This window comes from Triturus cristatus, chromosome 5_1, assembly GCF_964204655.1.
Source record: "Triturus cristatus chromosome 5_1, aTriCri1.1, whole genome shotgun sequence".
Taxonomy (NCBI): Eukaryota; Metazoa; Chordata; class Amphibia; order Caudata; family Salamandridae; genus Triturus; species Triturus cristatus.
In genome coordinates, this window is record NC_140587.1 from 811,489,405 (window position 1) to 811,507,010 (window position 17,606).

The 17,606-nt window shown below is 41.8% G+C and overlaps 1 protein-coding gene across 2 annotated transcripts in view; it reads left to right on the top strand.

Annotated features, from left to right (window-relative positions):
• LOC146831505 (adhesion G protein-coupled receptor E1-like) overlaps positions 1-17,606 on the top strand; it is a 722,905-nt gene that overhangs the window by 148,631 nt on the left and 556,668 nt on the right. For both annotated transcript variants that reach the window (XM_085605840.1, XM_085605842.1), the window contains exon 2: positions 16,944-16,997. In XM_085605840.1, coding sequence (XP_085461966.1) covers positions 16,944-16,997 — 54 coding nt within the window. The remainder of the gene's footprint in view (positions 1-16,943; positions 16,998-17,606) is intronic.

A 17,606-nucleotide genomic window follows, 5' to 3' on the forward strand; every position in this document is an offset into this window, starting at 1 on the left:
AGTCATCATCGATGACAAAATATCTGTGAAGCAGCAGGCAGTGAAGGTGGCAGCTACTTGTTTCACCATTTTAAAAATCATCTGGATGCTCCCGGCCCCTACTCAAAAGACCGTAGTCCAGGCGCTTGTGACATCTAGAATGGATTACGGAAACATCCTTTATTTGGGGGCAAACAAGGATGTTACGCGGAGGCTACAGGTGGTAGAAAACTCTGCTGCCAGGCTGCTCTGCCAGACTCCTAAAGTATCTCCCATTTCCAGTATTTTGCGGGATCTACATTGGCTTAAGGCCGAAAACCGTGTTAAGTTTTAAGCCCTGAGTTATATGTATAAAATCAAGGTTGGTTCTGCCCCTAAATACCTGCAAAACCTAGTCCACCCTTACCAATCTTCTCATCTACTACGATCGACCACTCAGAGAAAATTCTTGATGTCCAGGATTAGACTTACAAGAATGGGAGGTCGTTTGTTTGATTGCCTTGGCACATCCATGTGGTTCCCATTGCACTTCATAATGAAACTTCATAAATGAATTTTCGTAAACTTTTATCAACTTGGCTATTTAACCAATAATTCATTATTCATCTGTATTTTTTTTCTTGTCTCTTTTCTCTACTCTTTTCTCCTCCTTTCAGGCTTTGGCTCTGGGAAACCGTTGTTTGGTAGCTGTGCACCGTACAAAACTAATTTAACATAACATAAGCAGCAAATTCTTTCCATTTATCATTGTTTTCGTTTTCACTTTTTAAAAACACATCTACATTCCTAGTTTGAATTTTATAATGAGTACGTTGACAACAAATACAAACATAGTTGGGATTTTCATCAGAAACTACTTTAAACTTTGTTATTTCTTTTTCAAACTTCACATCAGTACTATCTTCCATCTCTTGTTCAACACCTACACTTATCAAACTCTCACTTTCTCTACACTCCTCTTGACCAGATAAGAAACGTAACTCTGTATCATCACACATTTTTTTTACATCCAACACTGAACCATGCAAAAGAGCTGTATTAATGTCATATAGACATAATGTAGGACATTTCACGTAGTATAATCTTCTAACTAACTTTTGCATTTCGGAATGATTTACTGCTAACATTCTTAAATGATGAAAACGACTTTGACACACTTTCCTAGAAAGACAAGCCAGAGAATGACCTTGCAACCCTGTATTTTTTCTCACTTTGCAAGTATCCAGTCCTTGTAATATCTTAATCTTCTGTTTCACAGTTTTTCTTCCCATGTAAACACTGGAGCCTGGGTACGTCTCCCTTGAACTTCTTCAGCTATTACTTGTTTAACATTTCTAGGAACTATCTTTTCTTTTTCAATTGGACAACCATTTTTCACTTCATAACAATGACCACAGGTATCAACTGCATGCAGTAATCTTTTTTGTTGAAAATAACTTTCTTCATTAAAAAAGGTTCTGCACTAGAAGCATGCTTCCATTCCCCGGAAAATATTTTACAATAATTAGTTCTATTTACAATTCTTTTTCTTTTACATTTGTCCTTCATACGCTGCATTATTGTATTTAAAGTCTTCAAACTTTTTAAAATTAAGATAAACAATTTTCTTTTTAATTTAAACGCTTTTTCAATTACACTTAGAATCTCCTTTTTTTGTCTGTAAAATGCTGATCTCCTTTTATATAATTTACATTTTTTTAGTAAATTTTTGAGTACTCTACTTTTATAGATTCTTTTTTGAATTTCTGAAAATTGTTTCTTCCTGCTTCCAACATAATTATTTTTCCGATAATCCAATTTTCCACTTTTTTGTACATTTTTCTTTTCCTTTTGTTTCACTGTCCTTGTTGTATCTGTCTGTTCTTTATTTTTAAAATTGGAAACTGTTTTTTGCAAGTTTTAAAAAAAAATCTTTACTTCTCTTACCAGAACACTTTTTCTTTACAAATCCATGTTGTAGTTGATCTAATTTCATTTTTCCTTTTTTTTTTTAAATAAACCTCTTTTCTTTGTTCTCCTTTTTTTGGCTCTTTTCTTGTCATTTTTACTCTTTCTTAATAATTATGCAAAATATCTGTAAAATAAGAAAAGTTTTGAAAACAATTTAATATAATTAAAATAATTATATATAAATATTCACATGTATATCTAAAAAAATATATACAAAGAAACTAGATCAATAATTTCAGCAATGGAACAGTGCTACCTGCATAATTGTAGTAGTGTATGAGTAGTGTGAAAGATACTCGATCACAGCATTAGTAGTACACATCTAATTGTAGAAGTGCATGGTTACTACCTGTATCATTCCATGAATACATGGCTAGTGACTAAAAGATTACAATACTACAAGGAGAGTGCCTGTGTGCATTTATAAGTGCTTAGGTATTGGTGGAGTGATAGGATAAGTAGATAGTGCTGGATGGGTGATTGGAGAAGTGCATAGGACTGACAGGAGGATTCCTACACAACATAGGTACTAACTGGATATTTAGAGAAGTGTACCAATACTATGTAGCTGGTTAAAGGTCTACATGGATAGTGCACAGAATATTGTAGTTCTACTTGTGTTAGTGGCTAGGCCATTCCATAAGTACATAACTAGTAACTGGAATGATTACAGTGCTGCAAACAGAGTGCATGGTGAATTTATAAGTGCTTAGGTATTGGCAGAGTAATAGGGTAAGTAGTGCTGGATGGATGATTGGAGAAGTGCATGACACTGACAGCAGGATTGCTAAACTCCATGGCACGCAGAGGGACACCTGCGGGTCGGCCAGCAGAGGAACAGCTGCGGGCCAAATACTGTAGTAAAATGTACGGGCCGTCGCCTTGCAAAGAGATAGCTACGACCGGTAATGTCGGAAGAGGGAGCATGAAGGGGATATCTCACAGAGAGAACTGCAGTATATTTCCAGTGTTGGCTTGCAGAGGTACAACTGAGGGCCCGACGGCTCGCAGACAAAGAGCTGTGAGACGAACGATGGTTTGCAGAGGGAGAGCTGTGAGCTGGCGGGCAAGCTCGTAGAGGAAAACCTGCGAGCAGACTACTGGCTCGTAGAGGGAGAGCTGCAGCCCGTGGGCTCGCAGAAGGAGAGCTGTGGGCCGGCTCACACAGGAAGAGCTGCGGGCCAACAGCTATAGGGAAAGTTGCAGGCTGTCGGCTTGCAAATCATAGGTGCGGGACGGTGATTTGGGGAGAGGAAGCGTGAAGGGGGTATCTCGTAGACAGAGACCTGCAGTATATTTCCTGTGTTGGCTTGCAGAGCTAAACCTGCGGGCCCGACAACTCACAGACGAAGAGCTGCAATCCGACTGGTGGTTCACAGAGGGAGAGTTGCGAGCCGGCGGGCTGGCTTGTAGAGGAAGAGCTGTGAGCCCACCGATGGTTCGCAGACAGAGAGCTGCGGGCCGGCGGGCTGGCTCGTAGAGAAAGAGCTGCAAGCCGACTGACTGACTCGTACAGGGAGAACTGCAGCTCGTCGGCTCACAGAGGGAGAGCTGCGGGCCGGCTTGCAGAGGAACAGCTGCGGGCGAACTGGTATAGGGATATCTGCGGGACAGTGATGTGGAGAAAGGGATCGTGAAGGGGGTATCTCGCAGAGAGAGAGAGCTGCGGTATATTTCGAGTCTTGGCTTGCAGAGGTACAACTGTGGGTTGGCTCGCAAAGGAAGAGCTGCAAGCCGAACAATGGTTTGCAGAGGGAGAGCTGCGGGCCGTCGGGCTGGCTAGTAGAGGAAGAGCTTTGAGCCGACTAGCTGGCTCGTAGAGGAACAGCTGCAGCCCATCGGCTCGAAGAGGAACAGCTGAGGCCGGCTCGCACAGGAACAGCTGCGGGCCGACTGCTATAAGGAAAGATGCGGGCCATCGGCTTGCAAAGGCATACGTGCGGGACACTAATGTGGAGAGAGAGAACGTGAAGGAACTATCTCGTAGAGTGACAGCTACGGTATGTTTCAAGTGTTGTCTTGCAGATGTGCAACTGCAGACTGCCTCGCAGAGAAAGGGCTGCGAGCCCACCAGTGGTTTGCAGAGGGAGACCTACGGGCCAGTGGGCTGGCTCGTAGAGAAAGACCTGCGAGCCAACTGGCTGGCTCGTAGAGGAACAGCTGCGGCCCGTTGGCTCGAAGAGTGAGAGCTGCGGGCCGGCTTGCACAGTAACAGCTCTGGGCCTACTGTAATAGGGAAAAGTTGCGGGCCGTCTGCTTGCAAAGGCATAGGTGCGGGATAGTGATGTGAGGAGAGGGAGCGTGAAGGGGGTATCTCGTACAGAGAGAACTGCGGTGTGGCTTGCAGAAGTACAACTGTGAGCTAGCAAGCAGAGGAAGAGCTGCAAGCCGAACAATAGTTTGCAGAGGGAGAGGTGCAGGCCGGCGGGCTGGCTCTTAGAGGAAGAGCTGCGGCCCATGGGCTTGTAGAAGGAGAGTTGTGGACCGGCTCACACAGGAGCAGCGGCGGGCCAACTGCTAAAGGGAAAGGTGGGGGCCGTTAGCTTGCAACTCATAGGTGCGGGACAATGATGTGAAGAGAGGGAGCGTGAAGGGGGTATCTCGTACAGATACAACTGCCGTATATTTCCAGTGTTGGTTTGCAGAGATACAACTACGAGCTGCCTCGCAGACAAAGAGCTGTGAGCCGAACAGTGGTTTGCAGAGGGAGAGCTGCAAGCCAGCGTGCTGGCTCGTAGAGGAAGACCTGCGAGCCAACTGGCTGGCTCTTAGAGAGAGAGCTATGGGCCGCCTCACAGAGGAACAGTTGCGGGCCAGCGGGCTGGCTCGTAGAGGAAGACCTGAGAGCCAACTGGCTGGCTCGTAGAGAGAGAGCTGCGGCCCGGCTCACAGAGGAACAGCTGCGGGCTGAGTAGTATAGGGAGAGCTGCGGGCCGTCGACTTGCAAAGGTATAACTGCAGGACGGTTATGTAGGGAGAAGGAGCGTGAAGGGGGTATCTCACAGAAAGAGAGCCGCGGTATATTTCTAGTGTTGGCTTGCAGAGGTACAACTGTGGGCCCGAAACCTCGCAGAGCAAGAGCTTATTCCTAAAACCATGTAATCTTTCAAACATATGTGACGTCCATTTTCTACCATTGAAACTGATAACCATCTTCTCTATACACTACAGATCCCACGAACATGCCCAAAAAAGTATAAGTGCTATTTTTATACTAAATAAAGCTCTATTACTTGATTTTTATAAACACTACTATAAGGTGCACAAAATAAAGAATATGAGATGAGGAGAGTAAACGGAGGTGTAATTCCTAAACTTTAATTATAACATTCCTTTAATATACGTATATTCAAGGGTTTCAGTGGAATAAAAAAATGACGGTTGTGTAAAAGCGGTAGCAGTGTTCAGCACCGGTAAGATCTGGCCCACTTAAAGTTCAGCACAGAGACACAACCTAACAATTTTCCTCACTTATAATAACAGTTACTTTACTAGTGTGAAAAAAACGTACAGAAAATTTACTGAAACATTTTTTCTTTTCTTTTTTATCTCTCACACATTGATAAAATGTATCTTGTAAAGAAACACCCCTCTCCACCTTTATTTCGTAAGAACGAGCAATAAATAATCCCTTTAGCAGCTTCTAGTCACTAACTACTAACACGGTGCAGTATACCCAATTGTAAAGCACAAACACTATTTAGATTATATCTTAAAACATCATCAAATGATTCTAACCATGCATACATACAGAAAGCAACATGTACGTTTACTTTGTCCATTTACTCTCCATGTAATCTGTGCACATTTTCAACAGGTTAGCAGTATAACACCCGTCTTCACTTATATTCAAATATACCTCACAGTGTAAAATATAACATCACAACCAATGCATATGTAATATTTCCAACATAACAGAGTGCAGTTTTATACCAATGAAACTGATTGCACCATTCTCTATATAGTACATACCCTACCAATATGGCAGTAAACTTAGAAGTGCTATTTTTATAATACAAAGAGCTGTGTTAGATTATTTTTATAAACAGTACTGCTGGGGGCACAAAATGGTGGTGAGAGCTGGACAGAGTAAATAAAGGTGTAATTCCCAAACTTTTTATGTATCGTCCCTTTATTATACATATATTGACAGCTTTAAGTGGAATGAAAAATTTGGCAACTGTCTTAAGCGGGTGGCGGAGCTCAGTACCAACAAGACCCGGACCACTTAAAGGCTTGTGTATATTCAGCAGACAAACACACTCTGATAATTACCATCACTAATAATCACATTTACTTTAGCACTGTGAACAAAATCGTACAGAAAATACACACAGAACATTTTCATTTATTTTTTATCTCTCACATATTTATAAATAATTTCTTCTGAAGAAACGCTCCTCAACAACTTCCATTTGATAACAATACCAAAATCCAAAGCCTCCCAGTAACACACCAGTCTTGACTGATATTGAAATCTACCTCTCACTATAAAAAATACAACAAATTATCCACATAACATTTCTGTTTTTTGTTCCATCTCTGTTAAGTTAATAACACATGAATTTTCTACTCTTATCCCTTCCCCACTATTTCCACACTAAGCATAATTTAACTTACGTTCGTAGATGGTATGCAGATTCCAAATGTCACAAATGCATTCAATTCTTTCTTTGTCACACAGTACATGTAATGCACCGCTCTCATCAAGAATGCAACCAGTAATGGCACAATTTCCCTGTTGCTCCACACATAAATACATGTAAAGAACAAATCAGAATAGTTCCTTGATTTTTTCAAATTGCCAAACTTCTCTCTATTGGTTATTTTTGAACTTTCCATATAAACAGTTTTTTAAAAATGTAAGAACACATACAGGTGAGAAGTTCAACGTATTCTATAAGCACACTTTCTAGAACATTCTACGACATGTGCAGGTTAAAAGTTAATATTTTTTTAAAACCTAACAATATTTTTTTGCAACATTTTCTCGAACATTTAACGCACCTGCAGATTAAAATTTCACCATTGTTTTAAGCTCGAACAGTGCCTTCCAAATGCAAGTAGCAGGTGTGGTTGAACTGAGCAAATGTTATCCTATCATATGTACTCCACGTTCAAACTGCTTTTTATTAACCAATGACAAAGATGCTTTTCGACAAACTAATATGCACCTTACTTTATAGTAAACAATGCTTTTCATCTCCCAATCAGTTATTGTTTTGAATGAGAAAAAAAAAAGTAGTTCCCCATCTTTAAACATATCTCTTATTCTACGAACGGACTGCATGAGCTACAGACATCTATCCATATTTTCCAGCTATACCTTCAAAATGCTATTGTGGATCGTAGGACATAGCTATGTTTTCTGGTGCAAGAGGTATGCAGAACAGAGACGTGTTGACTTAGACCTAGCTTTACAAAATGTGGACATTAAATGGTTTGGAAGAGATGATTGAAGTGGCACCAATTGCTCCCTTTGGTTAAAAACCTGTTTGCATCTCCAACACCCTGACCTCATGACTGTGCACTGTCATGGTAACGACCTAGGCACATTTACTGGGGTAGGTTTGGTAATGCCATTGAAGGACACCTTTAGACAATTGATGTTGCTTTTGCCTCAAACTGTCTTTGTATATTCCAATATATGCCAAAGACAGAAGTGGAAATGGTCAAACCAATTTTGTCCTCAGATTGAAAAATCTAGGAAAAATGTAAACAAAGCTGTGTCTGCATACCTCAGAGACCCTAGAATGGGGTCGATCTACAACAACAACATACGTTTTGATATGGCTGATATCTACAGAAGTGATGGAGTACACTTCACAGATCAGGGAAATCGAGTTTTTTTTAATAACCTGAAGCTGTGCATCCGCACTTATATGTAACTCCAACTAATAAACACTAAGGCTCTTTTTAGAGATGCCTTATATTCCCAATATCGGTTCGCAGAATGACAGCTGCGATCCGGCTAGCACAGGGAGACCTGCGGGCCGTCGAGCAGCCTCGTAGAGGGAGAGCTGCAGCCCGTGGGCTCGGCTCGCACAGAGAGAGCTACGGGCCATCGGCTTGCAAACGCAGAGCTGTGAGCCAACAGACTGGTAGTGTTTTATGGTTTAGGGTAGTACAGTGCTGTTTGGGTAGTGTAAGGGGTCTTGCTGGGGGTAGCATTTTATGGTTTAGGGTAGTGCAGTGGTGTTTGGGTAGTGTAGGGGGTCGTGCTGGGGTAGTGGTTTAGGGTTTAGGGTAGTGCAGTTGTGTTTGGGTACTGTGGGTAGTCGTGCTGGCAGTAGTGTTTTAGGGTGTAGGGTAGTGCAGTGGTGTTTGGATAGTATAGAGGGTTGTGCTGGGGGTAGATGTAGGGTTCACGATAGTGTAGTGCTGTTTGTGTAGTGTAGGGAGTCATGCTGGGGGTAGATTTAGGGTTTAGGGTAGTGCAGTGGTGTTTGTGTAGTGTATAGGGTTGTGTTTTAGGGTTTAGGGTAGTGCAGTGGTGTTTCTGTAATGTAGGGGGTCATGCTGGCAGTAGTGGTTTAGTGTTTAGTTAGGTAGTGCAGTGGTATTTGGGTAGTGTAGAGGGTCATGCTGACAGACTGACTCACAGAGCTCCAAGCCAACTGATTGGCTTCTAAAAGTATAGCCGCGACCTGGTGATGTTGGTAGAGGCAGCGTGAAACGGGTATCTCACACAGACACAGATGCCAGTTTTGCCTCGCAGAGGTAAAACTACACACCCGATGGCTTCTACACGGAGAGATGCGAGCTGACGGACTAAGTCACAAAATGGCTGCCAACACTTCCTAGTTTCAACCGTTCACAGCCAATGAGCCGCGAGCTCGTGCCCATAACCCCTCAGCCAATCAGATGTCAGAATTCTCAAATATCGATATCTGTAAAATGTGATATTTCTCAAAAACTACTGAACGGATGTACACCATTTCAACAAAAGCGCGCTTTCTGAACCACAACCGTTCTCCCTGCCAAATTTGGCATAATTACGTTCAGCAGTTTGACCTGTAGCCTTGTCTAAAGTTTCCTATGGAAAATGCATTGAGAAAACACATTTTGGGACACCCCTTTTTTCTCAGCCCCCCCTTGACCAATCACCCCCAAACTTTCAAGATAGGAGCTTATTGAAAAAGAGAAACTTTTTGGGAAATTTCGTAAAGATTCGTCAAACTATGCCAAAGTTATAGGCACATGGAGGGCTCCAGGAGAGGGGCCGCCCAACCACCCTCCCAACATGAGTGAAGCCCGGGGCTGCGGGGACCCCTTTGTTTCTCTGTTTTCTAGTGACTCGCTTCTACCGAGCCACAAGATGGCTGCCAACACTTCCTGGTTTGGAGTGTTGGCAGTCAATCACAGTGAAGCTCGTGCACGGGACTTAGGCTCCACCCAGATATCGAAACTTTTATTTTTCTAATTTCTCAGCAACTACTAAACGGATTTACACCATTTTAAAAAAAAAAAGGTCGCTTTCTGAACCAAGCTCTACCTTTCTGCCAAATTTGGGGTAATTCCATTTAGCAGTTCGGGCTGTAGCTCGTCGCAAAATTTCCTATGAAAATTAACATGGGGAAAATGTGTTTTGGGACCCCCCCCTTTTTTCTCAGCCCCTGCTTGACGAATCACCCACAAACTTTCAGGATAGGAGCTGATCTGGATAGACCTTTTTTTGGAGAATTTCGTGAAGATTCGTCAAACGATGCCGAAGTTATTAGCAAATCTAAAAATGCTTTTCCTATGGAAACTAGGTTGTAACTATAACTACCTACTGGCGACCGCAAGTAGGTAATATATATATATATATATGTAAGCAGCAGGGAAGCACTGTAAGAGTTGTACCTGTGTTTACCTTTAATTTTTAACTATTTTTAACTATTTCAGGGCCTCAATTTGTTTGATTTTTAAATATTATCCTACCTCAAAAGCACTCGCACTTTCTTCGCCGGTCCTCGGTCTGCCGTGGCCTTCCGGTCGGTTGTTGTGGAAGGACACGGCTCCTCTCCTCAGCGGCCTCATTTCCGGTGGCTGTATTCCCTATTTAGAAGCATGCTGATTCGGACGTGCAGGGGGTGCACCGCCAGCGCGCCAAAGGCAAGCCAATCTGTGCCCGACCGCGTCCAGCCGGGGCCAGACACCAGATCCCCTGCATTTCCCCCCAACAAAGTATTATTACAATGCAGAAGAGCTGCTCCAAATAAAGGGATCTACTACAGATAATTTTCTTCATACTATTGACCCCAATAGTAGCTTTATTAAGTGTGCACACTGTTCCTTTCAATTGTTAATACCCTCACATACTAACACCATTCTCCCTGAATCCTATAAAATGTTCCTCCTTAATTGCAGGTCGCTGCCTAAGCATGCAACAGAAATCTCCATTCTCCTGGAAGAGGAAGGGCCAGAGGTGCTGTTCTTAACAGACACCTGGCTCACCTTAGGATCTGACCCCGATCTTGTTCAAGCTCTTCCTCTGGGTTACAATATCCAGAGGCTATATCGGACCTCTGGCAGGGGTGGCGGGCCCTGTCGCACTGCCGGAAGCCCCTTACTAGATTGTGAAAACCTTGCATTCACTATTAGCTTTTTACCCATGCTTACCCTGTTGGGGATCTTAATCTATCGGCCCCCTGGGTCCGTGGGACAGTTCTATACATCTATATCTGATATAGCTGCTAACTTGGCTAGTACTCCCGCTAACTTTCCACTATTGTGAGATTGTAATCTTCATTTTGACAACCCCTCTCAGCTGCCCGCAGCAGAGACCTTGAAGGCTACCAGTTTCGTCAAAAAGTTGTTTTTCCAACACACATGAAAGGACACCTATTAGATCCCATTTTTTCTAATCTGGAGGACTTAGTAGGAGGGATACCCATTCCAGTACCATGGTCTGACTATCTTCTCATTCCATTCACTTGGTCCCCCAATCTTGCCATGCCTACCATTAAGCCGATTATAAAAAGGTCCCGTCCCTGGCCCAAACTCTCGATAGACCAATGGATTTCAGAATTAGAAAAAACGAAGCCAGCTCCTGATCCAGACGCAATAACTGCCAATGAAGATTTAATAGGTGGATAGAAGGTTCCTTAGGCCTAGTCCTACCTATAAAGTCTACCCAGATGAAAACTGGAATCAATAGAAGGCCATGGTATTCCTCAAAGCTCCGGTCATTTAAGCAAACCTGTAAAACACTTGAAATAACCTGGAGGAAGGACTTTTCCCCTAATAAGAAATTAGAATACAGGGAAGCCATCAAACTGTATAAAACAGAAATTAAATCTGCTCAATCGGCCTATTACGAAGAAAAAATATGTTCGGCTGGGAACTCCCTAGGCGAGATTTTTTGCATCGCAAAAACCCTGCTCAGAGTCCCCTCGCCCCTGTGATCTCGGATATCCCAGGTTCACGCTGTGATAAATTAGCAGACTTTTTCCTCAATGAAAGACATCTACACGTTTTTTCCATTGATGGATGGCCAAACATGGGATCCCAGTCACCACAGTTTAGATTCCCTTCTGGAGGCAATTCCCCTGATGAATCTCGAGGCGCTTGAAAGCATCTCCTCAAAGGTAAAGAGTGGTTTGCCCACAGACTCAGCACCTCTTCACATCCTGAAACAAGCAGCCACAACCATCTCCCCAATTATATTGGAACTGATCAATGCCTCACTTGCCACTGGAGTGGTCCCCCCTCCTTGGAAGACAGCAATGGTGAAGGCACTCCTAAAAAAGCCTAACCTCGACCCTGACTCCCTGGGAAACTATCGCCCCATTTCACTTCTCCCCGGGATCAGTAAAATAGCTGAGAAATACGTTAATTCTGTGCAGTCTGCCTTCTGAGAGACTCACAACCTCCTCCATGCATCACAGTCTGGCTTCCGACCACTTCAAGGAACTGAAACGGCCCCACTATCTGTAGTCGAAGAGTCTAGGCAAATCCTGGTTGCTGGAGGTACCACTGCCATCATCCTTTTAGACCTCAGTGCCGCCTTCAACACGGTCAACCATCAAATCTTGGCCCACAGACTCACAAGATTGGGGTGACCGGGGCGCGTTGACTTGGCTGCAGTCCTTCATGGATGATAGATTCTTCCAGGTTTTTGAAGCTGATGTGACCTCAAAACAGATGCCTCTCTGCTGCGGAGTGCCTCAGGGATCATCCCTGAGTCCCACCCTATTTAACATTTACCTGAGTCCTTTAGCGGAGATCGTACTGCCTTTTGGGGTACACATAGTGACAGATGCAGACGATACACAACTTGTGGTGGGATTCAACCAAGCAGATAATTCATTCCCCAGCCTCTCTCCCTGCTTAAAAGAGGTAGCCAAATGGATGAATGCCTCTTTCTTGAAATTTATTAGAGAAAAAACTGAGATGTTAATTTTGGGAAATCCGTCTCTATTTGATCCCAATATAATGTGGCCAGGTGACCTGGGCCCTGGTTCTGCCCCAAGACCCAAATAAAAAGCCTGGATGTCTGGCTGGATCGCGATCTGACTTTCAAGGTCCAGGCACATAATGTGGCGGCCTCATGTTATGGCATCTTAACCCTTTCGATGCGCATGATGGAGCGGTTCCATCATGCGCATCGGTTGCGCTGTGCGGATGACGGAACCGCTCCGTCATGGCCCCGCCGCGCACGAATCCTTCAGCACAGTGCGGTAATCCGCGCCGAGCTGAAAGGGTTAAAGATTCTCCGCAAAGTACTCCCACTCCTCCCCTTCCAGGCAAGGAAGATCATGGTTCAGGCACTCATTCTATCACGTCTGGACTATGGGAATGCCCTTTATCTTGGGGCCCCATGCATTACCCTCACACAACTTCAGACAGCTCAAAATTGGGCAGCCAGAATCCTTCTGGATATTCTGAAGTGCCAATTGGCAAAATCCGCCCTGAAATCTCAACACTGGTTACCCATTAGAGAGAGAGTTCATTTCAAGGCGATGTGCATTGTACATAAGTCCTTAGCTGGAAAGGGCCCTCCTATCAATCCTTCTATTGTCCGGCCCTATTGTGCGAACAGACGCCTCCGATCAGATGATCTACATCTTGCTGTAGTTCCTAGGATTCGTAAAGCTAGAAGCGGGGGACGTCTGTTCTCATACAATGCCGCTAAATGCTGGAACACCCTCTCTCTTGATTTGCGCAAGGAACCCAATCACCTTGGCTTTCAAAAGTTGTTCAAAACATGGCTCTTCCCCTAGTTTGGATGGTTCTCTGTTGCCTGCCGCTATCAGCGCTGGGATGCCCTCAGTTAGCCATGTGCTCAATAATTGTATTTTTCATTTCATTTCATTTTATTTAATTAAATTTCATATATATTTATATATATCAAGGCTCGTTGGGGTGACCAAAGGGCAAGCAGCACTCGAACACGACACTCTTTTCCCCAGTAAAAGCATTTATTTGGTATGCTCAGCTTCGCTTCTCAGTCTATTAGCATACGACTGCCACCTATATATACACACACACACACACACACACACACACACACACACACACACAAAAACAAAGGTTAAAGTGACATTAGAGATAGGTGAAACATAACGTGTTAAACTCTAAACACGACTGAAATTCACCAGGTATATGACTCACTCCCTCGTCATGCACTGTGTTGTCATAAAACAATTTCAAATGTCATCAGTGATTTTATCAAAGATATCATAGGCCATGTCAAATGGGATGAAATATGTGAGGTCATAAGCAGTGCATGGCGAGTTTTAGTTGTGTTTTTTTAATATAAGCAACAATATATAGATAAGTCATACCTACTGGCTTTGTTTATGGCTTTATAATAAGGTCAGAGTACCAAAATATAAAAGGCAGATCTATTGACTTTATCATGATGTGCAAAATAAATCAAACAGATCTATCAACTTTGTCAAAAAGTCACCGATAACTATGATCAAAGACATATTTTATAAATACTCACATTGTAATGTTGAAAAAATTATCACAACATATTTTCAATAAAATGTTTCTTTGAAATAGCCATAAACATGTCTTTAACTCTTTTTTTTGCAAATTTAACATTTGCCAGGCCACAAAATGCAGCCAAACAATCAACCACAAGGGAATCCTGCACTCTAGCTGGAGTACACAGCTCCAGTTCATAGTGTTTTAAAAATAATAGTAAACTCTCCTGTGTTCGACTGTAACTTTGTGACTGGGGGCTGCTGCACTCCCTGCACACACACCCTCCCTGAGCACTAAAACAATGCTTGGTGATGCCCCTGCTGACTCTAAGAGCACCATCAGGATCCAAAAATATAATTAAAATGTATTCCCTGGGCATGCTATGGCCGCTCACTTAATATTTGCCTTTTTTTAAATTTTGGGGGGTTTCTCTGCCCATGTTTACCTATGGATTGTTACAGTATTGAGGGCTGCGGAGGGAGCCTCAAGGCACCTGTGGGCCTGCCGGCTCCCCAGTGTATACAGACATATTTACGGGGTTGGTCTTTAAATTGTTTCACAATTTTCTAACGCTCAATTACAAAAAACCCTTTCTTTTTTGATGGGTTCTTCTTCTTATTCCTATCTTCTTCACTCAGATAGCGAAAGTAAGTGCAAGTGATATAGAATGTAATACAATGTGTTTACATTACTGACCACCTCAGTCTAGAGGCTGAATTTTAGGCATTAGCTCCATGAGAACAAAGTCATTGATGTACATACGAATTGACCATTCACAATATGTTCTAATCTGTAAGAGAAGATGCGGATTGATGTCATGATTTGAGAAAGATCTGCATTGTATTGCAAAAATGGCAACAGAGTAAGAATACAATTTTGCCTTAGGCCATTTGATGTGGGACTTCTTTTAGGCAACAATTGAGTGCACCCTATCATTAGACTTGTTTAGGTTTCTTAATCTATACTCTCAAAAGCAGAAGTGTAATCTATGAAGGAGAAACATACAGGATGTCTTTGTGTTTTGTAAAATTATGTCTAACAATATAATATTAACCATACCGCATTGCTGGCTCCAAAATCCTGTTTGACACATTGGTAAGATCCCTTTCTCTTCAAACATGTGTTTTAGTGATGTCAAATATTTTTTTCAATTAATTATCTGCAGGAGATACATACATGTAATATTGCCAGTATCTGCACAAGAGCATTTCTTTTAAAAGGGAGAAATTATTGCATTCATTTTTTACGATGGCCAGATCATCTGTTTTATTAAGAAATGCTCAAATACAGATTGAAGTACTGAAGACCAAATCATTATTATTTTGCTTTATGATAGACACCTGAATGCTGCCAGGGGTACCCATATTTTATAAACTTTTTTTGTTATTTTATCTTACCAAGTGATTTTCTCACCTATATTAGGTATATTTTTGGGAACTGCTGACCCCATTTCGACTGCCACACTTAACCACAATTTTATCATATTCCTAGTTTTAGTGTTATGAATATTGAACACCATACTCAATCCTCTTGTCTGCACTGTAACTCTCTTTATATCCCCTTGATCTCCTTTTTTTGTGCATTTTATCTTTTTCTCCCAATAAAATATTATCTCTTGACAGATTATTTAATTCTCTCTTCCTACAACAATTCAGTGCAGCCTTTTAACTGTAGCCTAGATCTCCTGGGGATTTTGGTAGCATTAACCTATAACTGCTTATGATGTAACTTCCAATGCTGCCTGAGAAGTATGAAAACTCTAAAATATTTTATGTGAAACTTCTTAATCCTTCAGTTATTATAAACATATTTCATAATTTCACTTTTCTAAGAGTTTGTTGACCATCTCAGCTACTAGTTTGTTTTTAAAAAAACATTCTCGCTCAAAGTCCACTTTTCTGGTCTTTTGATATCATGTTAAGAAAATGAGTAAAGAATAATTGTTGTTATCCATCTATGATTAAATTGCCAAGTATGTCATCATTAGACCGTTTAAAAAACAACATTGAGATCTCAACATAGCCTGAATTAGTAAGCATGTTGGCACTGTTTCTGTTCTCCCAAAAACTGCTGAAACTGTATTATTATTTAAGTGCTCATTTGCAGGATTAGGGCTTTGTGTGTCCCAGAGGACAATGACCCTGGAATAGAGATAGACCACCTCAAATCAATCTTACACCAGACAAGCTTCAAAGTCAAAACAGTAATGGTTTGTTTAAGATTCCAAATCAATACAGAAGGCAACAAATAGTTCAAATCAATAAATCTTGAAATGCAAATAAATGGGAATTAGCGTCTGGTAATGAAGACTGAACTGCTCTATTTTATTTATAATAGCCAGATACATATCCAGTTTAGCATAAGGCAAAATAATATGTAACATTCTAACCAAAGAGAAAAAGAGCTAAATAACATGGTATCTGTTCCCAGAGAGAGCAAGTGAAAGTCTTCGCTCATATCTCAACAACAGCATGTTATAAAGGTTTTAAAGCAGAAGAATCACACTGTGGGCATGGTGTGAAACAAATGATACATCACAATATTCAATGGTAAAACAGAAAGCACATGACATGTAATGAATGTTGCTCTATTACTAATGAATAATCCTGTACTGTACTACACTACAGAAAACAAAGGCACATTTAAAATTACATACACAACTTCCACTACCCAGAGCAAGTGCCCTTGAAAAGATACAGTCCAGCTTTGCTTTGCACAAGAACACAAAAAAGAATACATTTTAAGATATAAGAGAAACAGGGACATAAAACTGCTTGAAGTGTAGATACTCCTCCCCGAGTGAGAAGATACCGCCACGAATGAGGAGAATCCGCCCCAAGTGTGGAGTCTCTGCACTCGTAACTTTAAGAGTTGTAAGTCCCTTTGCGCATCGGGCACATAGTTGCCTGTGTCACGAGGGCTTATGAAACATGACACAGGCACTACTGCACCCATTTCAAAGTTCCCAGACTCAACAAACTAGAAAGTCACTTATTTGCCCAAGTCTGCTCTAAAATTTGCAATGTTTGTATTTTTTTTTCTATTTTTCTCTGCTCTAACATTTGCAATGTTTGTATTTTTTTTTTCTATTTCAGTATTGCTCAAATATCTTGAGTTGACTTTGGTACTTACTTTGACAGATGCACCTGGTAAGTTTTATTTATTTGCTTTTTCTTAAACTAAGCATCCATGAGGGATATTAGGGTTGTTTGGCTTTATGTTTTTTAGGTAAATCTTTACATTTCACATTTGCATGTCCCGATTGTTAATTTGAGCTCTTTTGAATAGCAATTCAGAATCAAATGCTGTGGTGAGTAGTTAAGAGCAGTCAAGATACAGATAATGCATATTCAGTAGAGTGGAAAAACACAGATCTGTATGTAAATCAATACATACAGACCATTTATTATATGAAGCAGATATTGTATTTCAGTGGACCCGTACTAAAATCTTTCAGATTAATGCTTGATCTAACTTTCTCACATGAGCACAATACAACCATGTGTTATTGTGTTCATGTATACTTGGATGCATTGTATTTCTGTTCTGAGTGTCATCATGTATGGGCTGTTTCTCCTCCTTTGTGGCACCCATTAGCTCTGTCATAATGCCCATAAGTCTTTATGTTTATGCATACCATTGTTTCTCTGTTGCTATGTCCATGTCTGTCCCTGCCTCTACGTCCATCACAGTGTGTCTTGGTGTTCATGTCTCTCTTCACCCGTGTGTCAGTGCTTCCATGCCCGAATGTCCCCTAT